Source organism: Erpetoichthys calabaricus, chromosome 13, assembly GCF_900747795.2.
Source record: "Erpetoichthys calabaricus chromosome 13, fErpCal1.3, whole genome shotgun sequence".
NCBI lineage: Eukaryota > Metazoa > Chordata > Cladistia > Polypteriformes > Polypteridae > Erpetoichthys > Erpetoichthys calabaricus.
Genome location: NC_041406.2, coordinates 123,202,303 through 123,221,419, shown reverse-complemented (window position 1 = coordinate 123,221,419; position 19,117 = coordinate 123,202,303). Strand labels below are relative to the sequence as shown.

The 19,117-nt window shown below is 36.4% G+C and overlaps 1 protein-coding gene and 1 long non-coding RNA gene across 2 annotated transcripts in view; one reads left to right on the top strand and one right to left on the bottom strand.

Moving 5' to 3' along the window:
• LOC127530104 (uncharacterized) overlaps nucleotides 1-19,117 on the top strand; it is a 589,449-nt gene that overhangs the window by 315,006 nt on the left and 255,326 nt on the right. The window lies entirely within an intron of this gene.
• LOC114641918 (dendritic cell-specific transmembrane protein) overlaps nucleotides 11,358-19,117 on the bottom strand; it is a 29,037-nt gene continuing 21,277 nt past the window's right edge. Inside the window, exons 2-3 of the mRNA XM_028790943.2 lie at nucleotides 17,804-18,863; nucleotides 11,358-11,487 (exon numbers count right to left, since the gene is read on the bottom strand). Of these exons, the coding sequence (XP_028646776.2) occupies nucleotides 17,892-18,842 (951 nt within the window). The 5' untranslated portion in view covers nucleotides 18,843-18,863 and the 3' untranslated portion in view covers nucleotides 11,358-11,487; nucleotides 17,804-17,891. The remainder of the gene's footprint in view (nucleotides 11,488-17,803; nucleotides 18,864-19,117) is intronic.

Sequence of the window (19,117 nt, the reverse complement as noted above, 5' to 3'; positions counted from 1 at the left end):
CAACTACAAAATTTTAGTCCTTACATATAAGGCCATTCATAATCTTGCCCCCACATATCTCTCACAGCTCCTACAAGTCACTAAACCCTCTCGTATGCTCAGATCCTCTTTTTCCATTAACTTAAATAATCCACCAGCACGTCTTGTTACGTTGGGATATCGCGCATTTAGCAGATCGGCACCTTCCTTATGGAACTCATTACCTGCTTATCTTAGGAATATGACTACCCTTCACCAATTTCAGGCTAATCTTAAAACTTATCTGTTCAAAATTGCTTATTCATTGTAACTGTTATTGCTGTTTTATCTCATGTTTTATTTGGATTTTAAATTTTCTAGTTATTGAATGTTTATTTTTTAACCTGATTGTACAGTGACCTTGAGTTTTTTGAAAGGCGCTTCAAATAAAATGTATTATTATTATTATTATTATTCACAATGGCGCGTTTCAAGAGCTGAAAAACTCTCCAAGTGATAACAAGTGTTACGGTTGGTTAATCTAGTAGAATCTGATCTACACAGTTAAATTCTGTTAGAATCCATCATTTCACATGTGATACAAGTGGTTTCCACACATAGAAGTTAAGGAACATTGAGTAACACTCAACATCAGTTTTGCCCAATGCGTTTCAATAGGGGAAAACAAGTGAATTTGAGATGTTGATGTGTACCTTGAGTAACACTTAGGAAACCATCCAAACAGTTATTACCCATTAGAGAACTATGTATTACATCATTTGGAACAGTTTTACATCAGTATTTTCACGTGGGACTGAGATATAGTTGAATGTAACTTGAATTCACAATGGCGCGTTTCAAGAGCTGAAAAACTCTCCAAGTGATAACAAGTGTTACGGTTGGTTAATCTAGTAGAATCTGATCTACACAGTTAAATTCTGTTAGAATCCATCATTTCACATGTGATACAAGTGGTTTCCACACATAGAAGTTAAGGAACATTGAGTAACACTCAACATCAGTTTTGCCCAATGCGTTTCAATGGGGGGAAACAAGTGAATTTGAGATGTTGATGTGTACCTTGAGTAACACTTAGGAAACCATCCAAACAGTTATTACCCATTAGAGAACTATGTATTACATCATTTGGAACAGTTTTACATCAGTATTTTCACGGGGGACTGAGATATAGTTGAATGTAACTTGAATTCACAATGGTGCGTTTCAAGAGCTGAAAAACACTCCAAGTGATAAAAAGTGTTACGGCTGGTTAATCTAGTAGAATCTGATCTACACAGTTAAATTCTGTTAGAATCCATCATTTCACATGTGATACAAGTGGTTTCCACACATAGAAGTTAAGGAACATTGAGTAACATTCAACATCAGTTTTGCCCAATGCGTTTCAATGGGGGGAAACAAGTGAATTTGAGATGTTGATGTGTACCTTGAGTAACACTTAGGAAACCATCCAAACAGTTATTACCCATTAGAGAACTATGTATTACATCATTTGGAACAGTTTTACATCAGTATTTTCAGGGGGCACTGAGTTATAGTTGAATGTAACTTGAATTCACAATGGCGCGTTTCAAGAGCTGAAAAACACTCCAAGTGATAACAAGTGTTACGGATGGTTAATCTAGTAGAATCTGATCTACACAGTTAAATTCTGTTAGAATCCATCATTTCACATGTGATACAAGTGGTTTCCACACATAGAAGTTAAGGAACATTGAGTAACACTCAACTTCAGTTTCGCCCAATGCGTTTCAATGGGGAAAACAAGTGAATTTGAGATGTTGATGTGTACCTTGAGTAACACTTAGGAAACCATCCAAACAGTTATTACCCATTAGAGAACTATGTATTACATCATTTGGAACAGTTTTACATCAGTATTTTCACGGGGGACTGAGATATAGTTGAATGTAACTTGAATTCACAATGGCGCTTTCAAGAGCTGAAAAACACTCCAAGTGATAAGAAGTGTTACGGCTGGTTAATCTAGTAGAATCTGATCTACACAGTTAAATTCTGTTAGAATCCATCATTTCACATGTGATACAAGTGGTTTCCACATATAGAAGTTATGTGTGGGAAACCATTTGTATCACATGTGAAAAGATGGATTCTAACAGAAATTAACTGTGTAGATCAGATTCTACTTGATTAACCATCCGTAACACTTTTATCACTTGGAGTGTTTTTCAGCTCTTGAAACGCGCCATTGTGAATTCAAGTTACATTCAACTATAACTCAGTGCCCCCTGATGTAGAACTGTTCCAAATGGTGTAGTACATAGTTCCCTAATGGGTAAGAACTGTTTGGATGGTTTCCTACGTGTTACTCAAGGTACACATCAACATCTCAGATTCACTCGTTTTCCCCTTTTGAAAGCATTGGGCGAAACTGAAGTTTAGTGTTACTCAATGTTCCTTAACTTCTATTTGTGGAAACCACTTGTATCACATGTGAAATGTTGGTTCCTAACAGAAATCTACTGTATTGATCAGATTCTACTATATTAACCATCTGTAACATTTCTTATCATTTGCACTGATTTTTCAGGACTTGAAACGCGCTATTCTGAATTCAAAGTATGTTCAACTATAATTCAGTGCCCCATTAAAATACTGATGTTAAAACAGTTCTAAATGATATAAAACATACATCCCTAATGGGTAAGAACTGTTTGGATTACTTTCTAATTGTTACTCAAGGTACACTTCAACATCTCAAATTCACTTGTTTTCCTCATTCAATCATAGAGGGCGACACTGAAGTGGAGCGTTACCCAGTATTTCTTAAATTCTATGTGTTTAAACTACTTGTGTCATTTGTGAAACCTAGTTTCCTAACAGATCTTTACTGTGTATATCAGTTTCTACGTGGTTAACAAGCTTTAACATTTATTATCATTTGCACTGCTTTTCAGCACTTGAAAGGCGCTCTTGTGAATTCAAGTTACTTTCAACTATAACTCAGTGCCTCGTTAAAATGCTGATGTGAAAGCAGTTTTAAATGATTTAACAACATAGTTCCCCAGTGGTTAAGAACTGTTAGGATGGTTTTCTAAGTGTTACCCAACGTACTCTTCAACATCTCACATTCACTTATTTTCCCTATGGTAACATATTGGGCGAAACTTAAGTCAAGTGTTACACCTATAATAACTCAGTGCCCCGTCAAAATAATGACGTGAAAACAGTTCTATATGATATAAAATATAGTTCCCTAACGGTAAGAACTGTTTGTATGGTTTCCTAAGTGTTACTCAAGGTACACTTCAGCATCACACATTCACTTGTTGTCCTCATTGAAACGTATTGGGCGAAACTGAAGTTGAGTGTTTCCCAATATTCCTAAACTTCTATGTGATGAAACCACTTGTATTATTTGTGAAAAGTAGGTTCCTAACTGAACTTTACTGTATAGATCAATTTCTACTCTGATTAAAAAATTTTCCTTTAATTTTTTTGAGCAGTATGTATATTTACTTATATTTATGTATTTACTGTATTTATTATTGAAAGAACCTCTTTAAAAAGGCAAATTTACTCCTTGGTACAAATAAGGTTCTAATTTCTGTAATAACTGACATCTCTTTCTATTGTTAATCTATGGGAATAAATGTCTATGAAAACTCTGTTCATGCTTCACAGATTTGTCTGTTTTCCTGACAATTCATGTTTTTTTCCTCCTGTTGCTTGAAATCTTTTGTTGGTTGGTTGGTTTTTCTGTTTGCTGGTGCATCTACTGCACAAGAGTAAAACATAAACACAACTTTAACCCAGCTTAAGATATTCTAGCATAGACCTAATGATACTTACTTTTACTGGAGACCACAAAGCAACATCAGTGGGTGAAACATTCTCAAAATAGACATTTGTCCTTAGAATGAGCCAGTAGAGAAAATAATCAACCCCCATAAGAGAAAGTCAGATGGTTATGTCAATGAATACAGGAATAAAAATCTTTATCATTTTTTTCACACTTTTGATGGAATCGAGGAAAAGTTAATCATAATATAGGTTATTTTCTCCTTTTCTTTAAGTGGAAGAACATGGGGCTTTCTAGCTGCCTTTACCTTCTCATAAAAGTCCATGAACCGTTTTGTGATATATATATTCTCAAACTCTGTGTTGTTTAAATATTTTGTCAAGCGCATTGTTAAATAAATTAGAATAAATAAGTAAAATTTTGGAATAATTTTAAGGGTCAAAATAAGAAAAAGTATTTGTTTAAATATAACTAGATTTGTTTAGTTCATTATTATGACTCTATGAGCACAGGTATTGTTTTTGATTTGTTGTAATGACATCACACATGCAGTAAATTGCCCAATCTGTTTTATGCATGTATGAGCAATTTATGGCATGTAGGCTTTTAGTACACATGGGTGTGTACATTTAGCAGGCTGCGCAGATCAGGTAGTGACAAACCCTGCTTCACGAAATGACAGCTCTGCTCCTAGCATCCCTGCTGTGCCACCTCATAGTGCAGCACCCAAGACCCCTGCTGCACTTTCTTTCAACACAGCTGTATAAATAAAGTGGTAGAGAAGACCCCCCATTGGAAGGAGTTGGAAGTAGGTGTTTAGGATGGCAACTTCAAAGAGATGAGTCACCAATGTATGATCTGGCATTGCATCACCAATTGCACATCTTTCTACCTTTGTGAGGCTTAAATATATCAGTCCTTTTAAAGATAGCAAGCTACTAAAAGAACATAAAATGAGCATGAATCTATTGGACCAGCGCTTTCAGACACAATGCAGCATTACAGCATTAAATTGCATATAGTAGTTGAAATATAAATTATGTTCTGCTATTAAATTACACTAAAATGAAAAGTATTAAATGATAAATAAGAAGAATGGAAAAGAAAGCTTTAGTTATAAACAATATGTACTGCTAAATTCCCAGAAAGTAAGTCTTGTCTGTTCTTTACATATTTCAAAGAAGTGTGTTTTTAACTTAATGGGTAAATCTCTGTAGAACGTTTTCTGATATATACAGTATTACTTGGAAAAATACATTTATTTTAAGTCTTTCAGGTGAAAGTCTTCAAATATAGTCACATAATGCTGCAAATGAAAGTGATAACTGAACAGATCTTGAGAATATAATTTTATTAGTTTGTGTTGAAATGATATATGTAATACAATAATTTAATTAATATAATATTGCAATATTAATTAAACACTAAATTATGTGAAAAAATGTGATATGTGATTACAGTCTGTAATATCAGTACATAATGGCTCAAAAGGTTAAGTTTACAGATACAAATGCATAATATCACATTAAATTAAAAAGAGATTTTAAAATATTATAGGAGACACAAAATAAAATAAACTCTAAAATAGTGGTATGTTGAGTGGATAGGATAGAATACAGGTAAGTAAGAAGAATTCCTAAGTACATTTAATTTAAAGATGCACATACTTTGTTAACTAAAAACAGTTATAGAAAGGTGGTATCTAAAATAACCAGAAATAAATTTATTATTGTGCACATTTGAATATTCATTCTTGCTGTATGATTTTCTCAGATATTGCTGGAAAATGGCAGAATATGATTAGATTTAGTCAGATTAGAGAGAGGAATTGACATTACAATAGTATAAACATACAGATTCAATTTTAAATATTCTATATCTTAAAACTATTTAAAAATAAGCTGTGTCTGCAATATAATTCAAATATTTATATAGATAAGTAGATAGATACTCTATTATGCACATTTGAACATTCATTCTCGCTGTGTGATTTTCTCAGATATTTCCAGAAGATGGCAGAATATGATTTAGATTTAGTCAGGTTAGAGAGAGGAACTGATATTACAATAGTATAAATATACAGATTCAATTTTAAATATTTTATATATTAAAAATATTTAAAAATAAGCTGTGTCTGCAATATAATTCAAATATTTAAGTAGATAGATAGATAGATAGATAGATAGATAGATAGATAGATAGATAGATAGATAGATAGATATTATTAAATGAGTCCTGAAATAGAAAATATTTTAGAACAAAACTATACAAGTTATTCCTGGTTTAAAGTAAAGATGCTATAAAAAATTTTAGTATACAATAATATTGTATGTATATTTAATTTATCCACAAGATGGCACAAGATTAAATTAAATTTAAAACCATGCAAGTATTTCTTTTACAGTAAAAACACTTTTTATAGTATTAAGTGAATTCATGATATAAATGTCTGAGAAGTGAGTTTTAACTTTTCTATTTATAAAAATCACTACAGGGACAGAACAATATACATATTACCAACATGCATTTTACAACATATTAAATATTGTAACATGTTGTAAGTTCTTTATAAAAAAAAATATTTGTTTATATTTAAAAGGGGGCTATGAGAAAGGTTTGAAAGGTTTTAAAGGAGGACAGACATATAGATATGAAAGATGTTTTGAAAACTAAAACTGTCTCAGATAGATGTACACAAATCTAAAAGGATAGATAGATAGATAGATAGATAGATAGATAGATAGATAGATAGATAGATAGATAGATAGATAGATAGATAGATAGATAGATAGATAGATAGATAGATAGATAGATAGATAGATAGATCCCAAAACAAACAGATTTACACGTATTAGAAAAATCAATGTAAATGAATAGGAATATGAATGGAAAGGTGCAACACCTACTTTCTAAATATAAATTACATTAATAAATTAATTCTTGATTCTTAAAGCTCTCGGGTATTCTTTCAAAATGGTACAAAGTGACTTCTCTATCTATTATTGATCCTGCTTAATTAATTTCAGACTTTAGTACCAGAGTCTCCTGTCGGCACTGATGACCATGCAGGAACTAACTAAATGGGATATCACACACTCATAAATAGTTTAGAGCTACCAATTAGCATATACAGTGTGACGGATGGCCGGGGCCCATGCCCAGCCAGGACACCCCTGCAATATATGTTGCAGGGGAACAAGCATGGGAAACCCAATATCTCTCCATGAATGCTAGATGGCAGCCTTCCTGGGTTGCAGTGGTGCCTCGGACTCCTGCAGGGCTTCAAGGGGGTTGGAGTTTGGTGCAGCCCTTTTGGATTCCGCAGGCGCTGCCAGGGGGTGCTGCAGCAGGAGCTGCTAGCCCCTTCTGGGCACTAGTTTCGCCACACCTGGAAGTGCAGCCAAGTGCAATCAAGCATCTGGAGCACTTCCGAGTGCTTCCGAGTGCCTAATAAAAGGAGCCAGCAACCACCACTCATTGGGAAGAGTCAGAAGGAGGTGGACAAAGCTTAGAGGAGGAGTGGTGGTGCCAAAAGAGAGGAGTGTGATGTGATGATTTACTTTGTGTCTTTTGGGACTGTGTTGTGACAGGGAAGACGTACCCCACAGGTAAAGAACAATAAAAGTTTATTTATTTTCTACCTGCTTCCCATGTCCATCTGTGTCGGGTCAGGCGCCTTTGTTACAACAGAAATATCCCCAAAGAACACATTCAGATGACATACAAACTCCAAACAGATTTTAATCAGGTCAATATTCAAATCCTGGAGCTGTAAAGCAGCAGCACTAATTGTCCCAATCAGAAAGGTAATGTTTACTTTAATTTTTCAGAAATAAACTGATAATACAGAATTATAAACCAACAGGCTGAACTAAGTTTACGCAATGGAAATTTTATATGATATACAATAAATGGTATATATATATTACACATTAGGAGAAACACATTGTGATAGATGGCCAGGAACCCTGCCCCACCGGGATGCCTGGAGGAAGCACTATTCTTCACTGGGTGCCTGGACGGTCCTTGAACACTGGAGGACAGCGCTTCCGGTACACCAGGAAGTGCTGACGGACCAAGGATGGTGTATACCCGGAGTGCTTCTGGGTGCAAGGTCAGCACTTCTGCCACACTGGGGAGTGCTGTCAGAAGGTTGTCAGGGAGAATAAAACGTGTGTGTGTGTGTTTTGAACATCTGGAGTCATGTCTATCTGTGGCTGGGCTATCTTTTACATAGCATTTTAAATGGGACTCCCTGCCTGGTTCAAGGCAGGGACCCGTCTTTAAAAATAATTTGTAAAGTAGCCCCGTGAGATGCACGCGGTTTCTGCATGGTGTGAGGTGCGCACGCTCCCATGACACACACACGTTTTGCGCAAATAGCTCAGTCTCCGCCAGTAGCACTAGGACCCTGAAGACACTGCACCTCCCGGATGGGTAAGAAGACAGCCAGGCGTGGCCTAACGACAGCAGGCAGCCCGAAGACGCCCATTGCCGACGAAAGGACCAGTGGGCCTAAAGAACCGGCCAGGCCATGGAAGCTACCTCCGGAAGAGGTGTTTCCAGAGGTAGGTACCGGACCCAGACGGGGATTGGCCTGGGGCATGTATCGTGTTTTTCTGGATGAACAACCAGGGGGAAGCTGGGGGAAATCATCCGGAGGCGTTTGGCTGGCTGGAGGACGTTGCTCCCGGTGCCAACAGTGGGCCGAAGTCCAAGGAGAACCGGAGCCTGCTGTTGCCGAGAAGATAGATGGCCAGGATCCCTGCCCCGGCAGGATGCCCGGAGGAAGGATGGACCAGGAGAGTGGCACTATTCTTCCCTCGGCGTCTGGATGGTCCTTGAACCCTGGAGAACAGCGCTTCCGGTACACCAGGAAGTGCTGACGGACCAGGGATGGTGTATGCCTGGAGTACATCCTTGTGCAAGGGCAGCACTTCCTCCACACTGCTGCCAGAAGGTCATCATCATGCACCTTGAGCACAACCAGTAAAGATAAAAGGGGCCACCTCACTCCTATCGGGGAGCCAGAGTCGGGTGGAAGAGGATGGAGCTTGCGGGAGGGGAGTGGGGGTGCCTGAAGAAACAAGGACTGAGCTAAATTTGTAAATAGTGTAAATAGAGAGAATAAAATGTGTGTGGGTTTTACAACATGGGAAAGGTGGTCTATGACTAATAGATGTCTGAAAAGAGTGCTCTGTCATTGTTGCTGGTAATCATTTTTAGTAGACTTTTAGGTTCAGTGTTGCAAATATTTTTTTTCTATAGTTATATGTTGCCATTTGTAAGTGTGAACTTATAAATGTATTTCTCAAAACCCTATAAAGCTTTAGTACATAGGTAGAAAATCATTTTAACATAAAAATAAATAAATGGCTTATCAAGTATTTATTTTACTGAACTAACTGAGGTTTATGCTTCAGAGTGCACCCTATAATCTCAAGATGGAGATGTGCTTAAAACTCCTAAGATAAAATACAACTAAGGAGACAACACTATGAGTACTATGCTATTGGGCAGCTTCGGATTTGCGAAGGGTTTTGCTGGGAAGGATCAGATTTCGGCGAGCCAGGTAGGAGGCAGGATCATCACATCATTGTAGTTCTCTGTTTCACATCTCACAATAGAAAAAGTCATATCTGTTGTAGGTGTAGTGTAGGGTGAGGTGCCTGAATTGAGTGCACCACTTGTAGGTGTGCATTAGGTGGCTAGGGAGCACCAAGTCACACCACTACAACAATATCAGGCATTTTTAACTGTTAAGATAAAACAAAGAAAAATATGAAAACAAAAGATAAAAATAAATGTAAAAAAATAAAATAAAAAACATCAACAGTTTTAGTTACCAATAAACTTTACCTGTTGTTCAGTACACAGTGATTGGGCATGCTATTGCTATTAAAATATTTACTGTATATTGCCTATACCATTTAACATAGTAATCTCATATTTTAAGCATTTTATCCACTCTTGAAAAATGCTACAGGAGAGTTTAGCTTTAATTCCTATAATGTAGTTCTGCTCCAGCCTATTTTCTGTCTATTTTGTAGCAGAGCTACTACACAACATTTGAAAACTACACGATCACATTCATATTGAAAATATTTGCTGGAATATGTGTTTGTTCTGTTTATACACAAATTAACTGGTATGAACATTTTATGAGATCCATTGTTACATTTCCCATTCCAGTAAATAAAAAGATTTCTATGAAATTTACATTAACTGTCATACAGATGTACATTATTTCCAATTCTCATTCAATTATTTGTTTGAATAATTTGCCATGATGCTAATAATGTCAAGCATGATAATGCTATGCAATCAGGATGTGATGTGCCAAATATACTCTGTAAGATAGCATAACATAACATTTCTAAAACCAATTAAATTAATTTATGGTCACGGGGCTGGTGTCTGTCCTGACAGCACTGTACAATAAGAATAAGTGACTGAGTTGAAAACAGAAAAGGGCTGGTTGATTGTAGAAGTATTCCAGATGTATACCAACCTTAATCTTTAAATACTAAACACATCCATAATGCTTTTTAATTAAAAAATCTAATATTCTATTGTTTACTTTGAATATCAAATGACAATATAAAATAAACAATTTTGGCTCCATTCCACACATTAATTAAGTAAAAGCTGTGAATGTGCATTGAAGGCTGTTCAACACTGTACACAGAACTCAATTGCACCAAAAATGCAATGAAAAACAATCGGACTCTTTGAGCTTTTCAATTTTTGAGTGCCTAGCTCTTTTATAAAATGGAATGATACTTCTGAAATGAACATGTGTCTAGGATATATGTAATTTCTTTAACACACTGTTTGCATGATACAGGTAAGAGTTTACTTTCCTATTTAATGATTCACATGAATGATAGTGTAGTTTGTTTATTTTGTTGCTTATACATTTAGTTTATTTTAAATACTGCAGAAATAGCTATCGTTATGGAGTTTACATTTACAAAAATGGTGCAATATGTATGTTTTTTTAGGATCTAAGATCTGAAGATGCTTTATGTAGTATAAGTAAACTGGTGTATATTGCAATGTAATGTTGATAAGCTAAGCTAAGACAAGACCAGCTGACAATGGAGGGGATAATATAAATTTCAGAAAAGTAAACCTTAAGAAAACAGAGATTCTTGAGAAAACAAAGAGTCAGATTTTAGGTGACCTAGTTCAGCTGGCTGCTTAGTCCTTTCTAGGTGGTTGTTCAATACACCAGCGCACACAGTACTGCATTAGCTCTTTGGTGGAATCATTCTGGTGGTTCTGGTTTTTCACTTCAGGTTCTGTTTGTTTTTGTCTTCAGTAAATTCTGTGGTTCAGTTCCTAGGCATAGAAACATAACTTCTGCCATTATTCAGTATTTTCCAAGTGTACATCAAAAATGTTTCTCAGTTTATTTGCACAGTAAAGACTTTACATTCTGAGAATTTAGATTTATTTTCTCTGTTCTTGATGATTTTTTGATGTAGAAACTCAATACGTTGTTCTTCTATCTCTGGGTAGAAATAAGAAACCACTAATAATTTTAGCTCTAATAATTTAGAGGAAAGCAGTCCCAGCATTATTAAAAATATACAAAGGATAGACAATGGAGCCAATGAGTTATAAATGAACAGGGTTGGTTTTGGGAGACATGTTTCTTCAAACAGCACCATTGAGAAGGAGAAATTCTTTATACCAGAGGTGGAATCAACAGAAAATACTCCAAATATGAGTGATTCTTCCTAAAGAAAGGTAAAAAAAGGGTGAAATTATCAATAATTTGATTCTAAACTAATACATTTTATTAAAAACAGGGTGCAAAATTATTACCATAATGACAGCAGATCCATACTTAGACAAGCAACAATGACCATATAATAAAAAACAGTAAACATTTTTCTTTCCATTCAAGCATACTTCTCACAAGAATATTACTTAAAGAGAAAAAAAGTAAAACAAAGAAAGCAATAATTAGCAATGACACCTTGAGGATATTATAAATTTTGAAAGGATAATAGTAGTACTAGGGTGTTGTACCGTGTTAGCCATTATGAATGTAGAGAAAAGCCAAGCAAAATGACAATAATAATATAAACTTTATTTAATCATTTGACTCATGGTGCCAGATAAGGCAGTGAAAAAATAATTAATCGATGCAGTTTATTTACCTTGTATTAAATAACATTATTTGTTAAAAATGTTCTCAAATGAGCTCCCCCATTAACAATACATTCTAATGCATTCTTCTAAACAAGTTGCAAACAGTCCAGTTTGAAATCTTTAATGCAACCAACTGTAACATTTTGCTAACAGCTTATGGTTCTGCCTTACAGTTTGTTTCACCTTTTTTTTTAATATTTTCTGGTGCTCTCAATGGCCCAACATACACATCCTTCACAGTATCAATAAATTGAAACTTAACAAATCACTTTAAAACAATATTATAAGAAGAGGTTCACCCTTGCCATATTACAAAATCTTCTTTGTAGAGCTGTTACAAATTCAGTTTCAATGTATGCCATAATGCTAAACATGGAATGAAGCACTGATCAGTTTTCTATGGCCACTGAAGCTGTATTTAGTATACAACAATGCCACTGCACTATACATATATATACTCTTATCTCACTTAATTCATTTACCCCCACAACACCCAAAAATCATCACATCCTTTTAAACACACACATTATTTTAATTTTGGCATTTCAAACTAGAACTGCACTTCCCTCACCTCACCAGCTTATTTGTATCATACCCTCCTCACTTTCTCATTTGTGTATTTGGTTTTCAGACTTTTCAATTTGGTCCTTTCACAGGTTGAGTGAGAATTGTGGTCACTGGGAATATTTTAGAAATATAATATGTTTTATCAACTGATTGGTTTATAGATTATGTCTTAGTGTATACTACCACAATAAATAATATGATAAAGGGTGGTTTATTACTGACCAAAGAATTGACGCTTGAACAAACTCAGCTACATAATTGCACTATGCAATCAATAAATCAATATAACAGTGTTATACTGTTTGCAGGACAGTGCAAGGACGGTAAACAACTGCAAAAAAAAAATTAAACTGGAAGATGGATGTTACGAAAAAAATCACAGTCGTTATTCTAGCAGGGTCAATACCAAAGTTTCTGTTTAAACTGGAAAACTAAGTACAATATGCAACCCCAAAGAATAGTAAAAAAAACCTTCTGAAACATTGCTGAAATCACTTATTATTCCACAAGAATGTTTTGAACATGTCCAGAATCTTGGACAACTAATATGTGCCTGATGCTGACCTTTACTTTGTTGCAAAGGTGATGTTACAAATTGTGACTCTCTCCTGCAACTCGCAACAAGAAAACAATGGTAAGCAAAACACAACCAGAATGATGGCGCCCACAAAAACCTAAGATGGCTGTACATCCAGATGTGAAATTTTTGTTTTGAAACATTTCAAAAATAAAAAAATAACAACAAATTTGAATTCTTTAGTATATTAAATGCCACCACAGAAGAAGAAAGCCAAGTGCATCAATTCATAAATACCAGATCATTTTTTTAAAAAGGTACAAAATAACATTCTTTTCACATCAGGACTCTGTGCTTCTTTGAACAGGGGCAGCTTACTGCTGGCTTTTATTCCACAAAGTGGAGGGAGTATGTGTAAGGCTTTGAAATTTACACCTGTCAGGCCGTCCTCCTTAGAGGTGTGTGAAAATCAAGATGCCAATCAACCCAGTTCTTATAAGTGTAATGTTTTGTGCCCAATGCATTCCTCATATTGATTTTCCTTCTTTTATCTGTATTACTGTGGCTACCTTTAAGGGAGAAAATTGTACTTGAATTTTCATACCTCTTCACTGACTTGCACTGCATAGCACTGACTGAGTAAAGGTTGAACTGGGGTAAAAATCTGCAAATAAAGAAAAAAAATTCCCTTATTTGATGCCAAAATATAAATATAAGGGACTGCAGACTTTACGTCCTACTGCTAAACTGGAAACTTCAGCTTACACACGTGCAAACACACACTAAAGAGTACACCAAGATCTTTGCAGGCCCAACAGAGTTAGCCCTTTCAGCCAGAAAAAAGCTTGCAACATATGGCATAAAGACAATTTCTCTAGCTACAAAACACAATTATTTAACTAGATAAGAAATTAGATTTGTGCATATGATGGAAAACTGAAAAAAAACATTTAAAAATGACAAGTAACTAACATCTGGTGGTGCTGTGCTCTACTGGCCCATAATGCAAAAACACCACTGCTCATCAATGTTAATTCTCCCAGATACTGCTTCTTTGGTTAATAATTAATCTTTTAGTCATTGTTATTGTTCCTGTTTATGATAATTATAGTGTAGATGTCACATTTAGTACTTCTGCCTCACTGCTACAGGAACCTAGCTTCAATAACAAGCTCAGTCAGTCCTGGTGTGTAGTCTACACATTTGCATTCTATCCACATCAATCTTCTCTGCTTCTACAGCTTTCTGTCACATCCCAAGGACGTGGTCAATTAATATTTCAGATTTGACCATTTTGAACCCATGGGGAAGTGTGGGTACATTAGACTGCCATAGAGATGCATGAGGGTTATTTCTTGCCTTTTGCTTGTTGCTTTCAGGACAGTCTCCAGGCTTTGTGTAACTCTGTTTTTGAAATATAGAGTTTAGAAATTTGGTGGATGGACAGTTATCTTTATAGACATTGATATGGCATTTATAAAGTATTAGCTGTGCCCTGTGGCTCCGCCCATGTATTAGTGAAAAAGGACAGTGAGGAGGGCCCTGCCCAGCTCCCCACTCCTAACGTCACGCATCCCCCTCCCCTCAGCCCACAGCCTCTGTCTCAGACTAGCGCAAATATATTGCTTCTGCAAGCAAAATATGATTCTTAGCATGATGAAAGAAGTTGCAAAATAAATTGAAATGTTCAAGCAAATTATAGAGAAAACCCCAATCTAAATCCATTAAGTAGATCTCTCATTCGCTAGCTAAGTGAAGGTAAGGAACACACCCCAAAGTTGGCATGTGACTGAGGAGGGCCCCGCACCCCTCCCCTCGTATCTCTCGGATTCGCACAAAAAAATTGGTACCACAAGCAAACTATGATACATAGCGCAATGAGAGAAGTTGCAAAATCAACCAGAATGTTCAAGCAAATTATAGAAAAACACCCGATATATATCCGTTAAGTAGTTCTCTCTTGAAAAGTGGACAGACATATAGACAGACAGACATTGAATTTTATATACCTACAGTTAAGAATGTTCATTATCTCCTAAACACCATTTAAACTTTTGGTTATGCAAATTCTCCTCACTATCGGACATGAAATCTCAGCAGATGTGATGCCAATCATTGTTATTATTTGAGGAATTTGTCATAATAATAGATAATCCAGGAAAATGGACTACCTGTTGGGTAGACCATAGTATGTGAGACTCAAGGTCTGTGCTCGTGATATGGATGTGAGCAACACTGGAGCACCACTGGAGTCCTGTCTCCTTTTCTTTTCACTCTACATACCTCTGACTATATATATAGCACCCGGTCATATCACTTCCAGAAATTTCCAGATGATTCTACACTTATGGGTGTATTGAAAAGGGTTGTGGGGCAGTATATAGGGGTCAGGAGGAGACCTTTGTTTCTTGGTAGAAGAAGAATTGTCTGCATCATAACATCAGCAAAACCAAGGAACTGGTTATAGCTTTCACTGTACCAAAGAGCCTCTAAATTCAGTCACTATTCAAAGAGTGGATGTAGAGGTGATGCACTCCTACAAGTACTTGAGGGAACACAGAGTACACAGTGTCCTATATAAGAAAGGACAGAACAGGCACTTCTTCTTTAGGAGACTGTGTTCTTTAAATGTGGGAAGTGGCATCCTTCACACCTTCTACAACTCTGTGATGGACACTGCAGTTTTCTACACTGTAGTGTGCTGGTAACATCAATTAAGGAGAAGACCACCAAATTAAGAAGCAAATTAAAAGAGCAAGTTCCATTATAGGACACACTCTGGCCCCCCTGGAGGTTGTAGCAAAGTAGAGAAATAAAACAAACTTAGTGACTTTAAGTCCCATTATTAACAATGCTGCACATCCTCTCTCTGACGCACTAACACTGAGTACTTTCAACCAACAAATTATTCAGAAGTTTGACAGGAAATGCTACTGGCAATACCATTAGCAATACCTCTGTATAATGCTTCAGTAAGACTATGACTGCCAAGTCAGAAGTTTTTATTTCTCTCTTTTTAAAATTTTCGTTCTTTTTAGACAATCTGCTGTGTGTTCAGACCATAGTGTGTGATATATAAACAGCTCAAAAAAATTAAAGGAACAGTTTGAAAACACATCAGATCTCAATGGGGAAAATAATCATGCTGGATATCTATACTGATATGGACTGGGTAATGTGTTAGGAACGAAAGGATGCCACATCATTTGATGGATATGAAAATTATCAAACTACAGGGGGCTGAATTCAAAGACACCCCGAAAATCAAAGTGAAAAAATGATGCGGCAGGCTAGTTCATTTTGCCAAAATTTCATTGCAGCAACTCAAAAATGTACTTAGTAGTTTGTATGGCCCCCACATGCTTGTAAACATGCCTAACAATGTCGGGGCATGATCCTAATGGGACAACAGATGGTGTCCTGAGGGATCTCCTCCCAGATCTGGACCAGGACATCACTGAGCTCATGGACAGTCTGGGGTGCAACCTAGCAGTGTTGGATGGCCAGAAACATAATGTCCCAAAGGTGTTCTATTGGATTTAGGTCAGGCGAGTGTGGGGGCCAATCAATGGTATCAATTCCTTCATCCTCCAAGAACTGCCTGCATACTCTAGCCACATGAGTCTGGGCATTGTCGTGCACCAGGAGGAACCCAGGACCCACTGCACCAGCATAGGGTCTGAATGGGTCCAAGGATTTCATCCCAATACTTAAAGGCAGTCAAGGTTCCTAGCTTGCAGAGGTCTGTGATTCCCTCCATGGATATGCCTCCCCAGACCATCACCCACCAACAAACTGGTCATGCTGAACAATGTTACAGGCAGCATAACGTTTTCCACGGCTTCTCCAGACCCTTTCATGTCTGTCATGTGTGTTCAGGGTGAACCTGCTCTCATCTGTGAAAAGCACAGGGTGCCAGTGGTGGACCTGTCAATTCTGGTATTCTATGGCAAATGCCAATCAAGCTCCATGGTGCCGGGCAGTGAGGACGTTGAGCCCTCAGGCGACACTCATTAAGTCTGTTTCTGATTGTTTTGTCCAGTGGCCTGATGGAGGTCATTTTGTTGGACTCTGGCTGTGCTCATCCTGTTCCTCCTTGCCCAAAGGAGCAGATACTGATCCTGCTGATGGGTTAAGGACCTTCTACACTGTCTGTGTCCTGGAATCTTCTCCATGCTCTTGAGACTGTGCTGGGAGACACAGGAAACATTCTGTCAAAGCACATGTTGATGTGCCATCCTGGAGAAGTTGGACTACCTGTGCAACCTCTGTAGGGTCCAGGTATTGCCTCATGCTACCAGTAGTGACACTGATCACAGCCAAATGCAAAATAAGTATCGTTCCTGTTTTGGGGGTTGTCTCATTGTTGCCCCTTTAGTGCACCTGTTGTAAATTTCATTAACACCAAACCAGCTGAAACTGATTAACAACCCCCTATGCTACTTAACTGACCAGATTAATATCCCAGAAGTTTCATTGACTGGATGTTAAACTTCGATTAAAAAGTGTATTTATTATTGGAACAGCTTCTTTAAAAAGACAAATTTATTCCTGCGTACAAATAAGGTTCTAATTTTCTTAATAACTGACTTGTCCTTCTTTTGTTAATCCATGGAAATTAATATCTATGAAACTCTGTTTATGCTTCACAGATTTGTTTGTTTTCCTGACAATTCATGTTTTTTCCTCCTGTTGCTTGAAATCTTTTGTTGGTTTATTGTTTTTCTATTTGCTGGTGTATCTACTGCACAAGAGTAAAACATAAACTTTTAAACCAGCTTAAGATATTCTAGCATAGACCTAATGATACTTACTTTTACTGGAGACCACAAAGGAACATCAATTGGTGAAAAAGTCTGAAAATAGACATTTGTCCTAAGAATGAGCCAGTAGAGAAAATAATCAACCCCCATAAGGGAAAGCCAGGTGGTTAAGCCTATAAATACAGGAATAAAAAACTTTATCACTGTTTTCACACTTTTGATTGAAAGGCAGGAAAAGGTAACCATAATATAGGTTTTTTTTTTCCTTTTCTGTAAGTGGAAGAACATGGGGCTTTCCAGCTGCCTTTACCTTCTCATCAAAGTCCATGAACCGTTTGGTGATATATATATTCTCAAACTCTGTGCTGTTTAAATATTTTCTCAAGTACATTGTTAAATGAATTAGAACTGAAAGGCTGCTCAAGGCAAAAAACATTTTTTGGGAAATGTTGGCAATGTTGGATATCATTTCCAAAACAAATAATGCATTCTGAGCAAATATTTTTAGCCTGTCTTTAGATGCATCAAATTTTTCTGTCCAACAATTTGAAGAAATTGTCACTTTCCCTTTCATATCAATATTCACATCCATTATTCCCATTTCCATAGATGCTTTCCATGCCTGGAATATCCATTTGATTAGCTCCTCGTACTTAGCAATAAGAGAAACATTTATAAAATTCTTCTGTACTTCTAAATTGCACATCAGTGTATCTGCAAGAGCTTTAAGGTTATTTAGTATATTTGTTACATTCCAGAAAATTACCACTGCAGTCCCAAATTTTAGGTAGATATCCTTACTCTTATGTATACCAAAGAAAAGAAAAAAAAGCACACTGATGCATCTTGCTGTTTTTGATGAAAACAGTATTCCAGACAGAATAACTGCAACAGCTGAGGGAACAACCAAGGACACAACGATGCTGTACTTCAAGACCACGAACAGAGCAAAGAAAAGGAGGGTACTGAAAGTCAAGCTATAAAAGAAGCAAATGGTTAATAAACAAGCAGTATTCATGTTTCCATGTTTGCTGTCTGAAATGTACAGATCTGTAAGATGTGCCAATTTTTTAAGCACTTCTCCGTTCATGATTCTTGATTTTTTCTGATTCTGGAACAAAGAAAACAATTTCTTGTTAAATACTATACCCATTCATACTGAAAATTACAACAGGACAATTTAAAAATAATTCAAAGCTACAAAGTTGTAAGGAAAGTAAATAAATGGCAACACATTTTTGGTCACACTAAGAATTTTTGTATAATAAAAAATGCAATAGTTAATATTATTTATATGAAAGTAATTAAGTAAAATAAAATTCAGGTTCAGATCTGAGGGTGCACTTATTTTGCTTTGTCATTTAG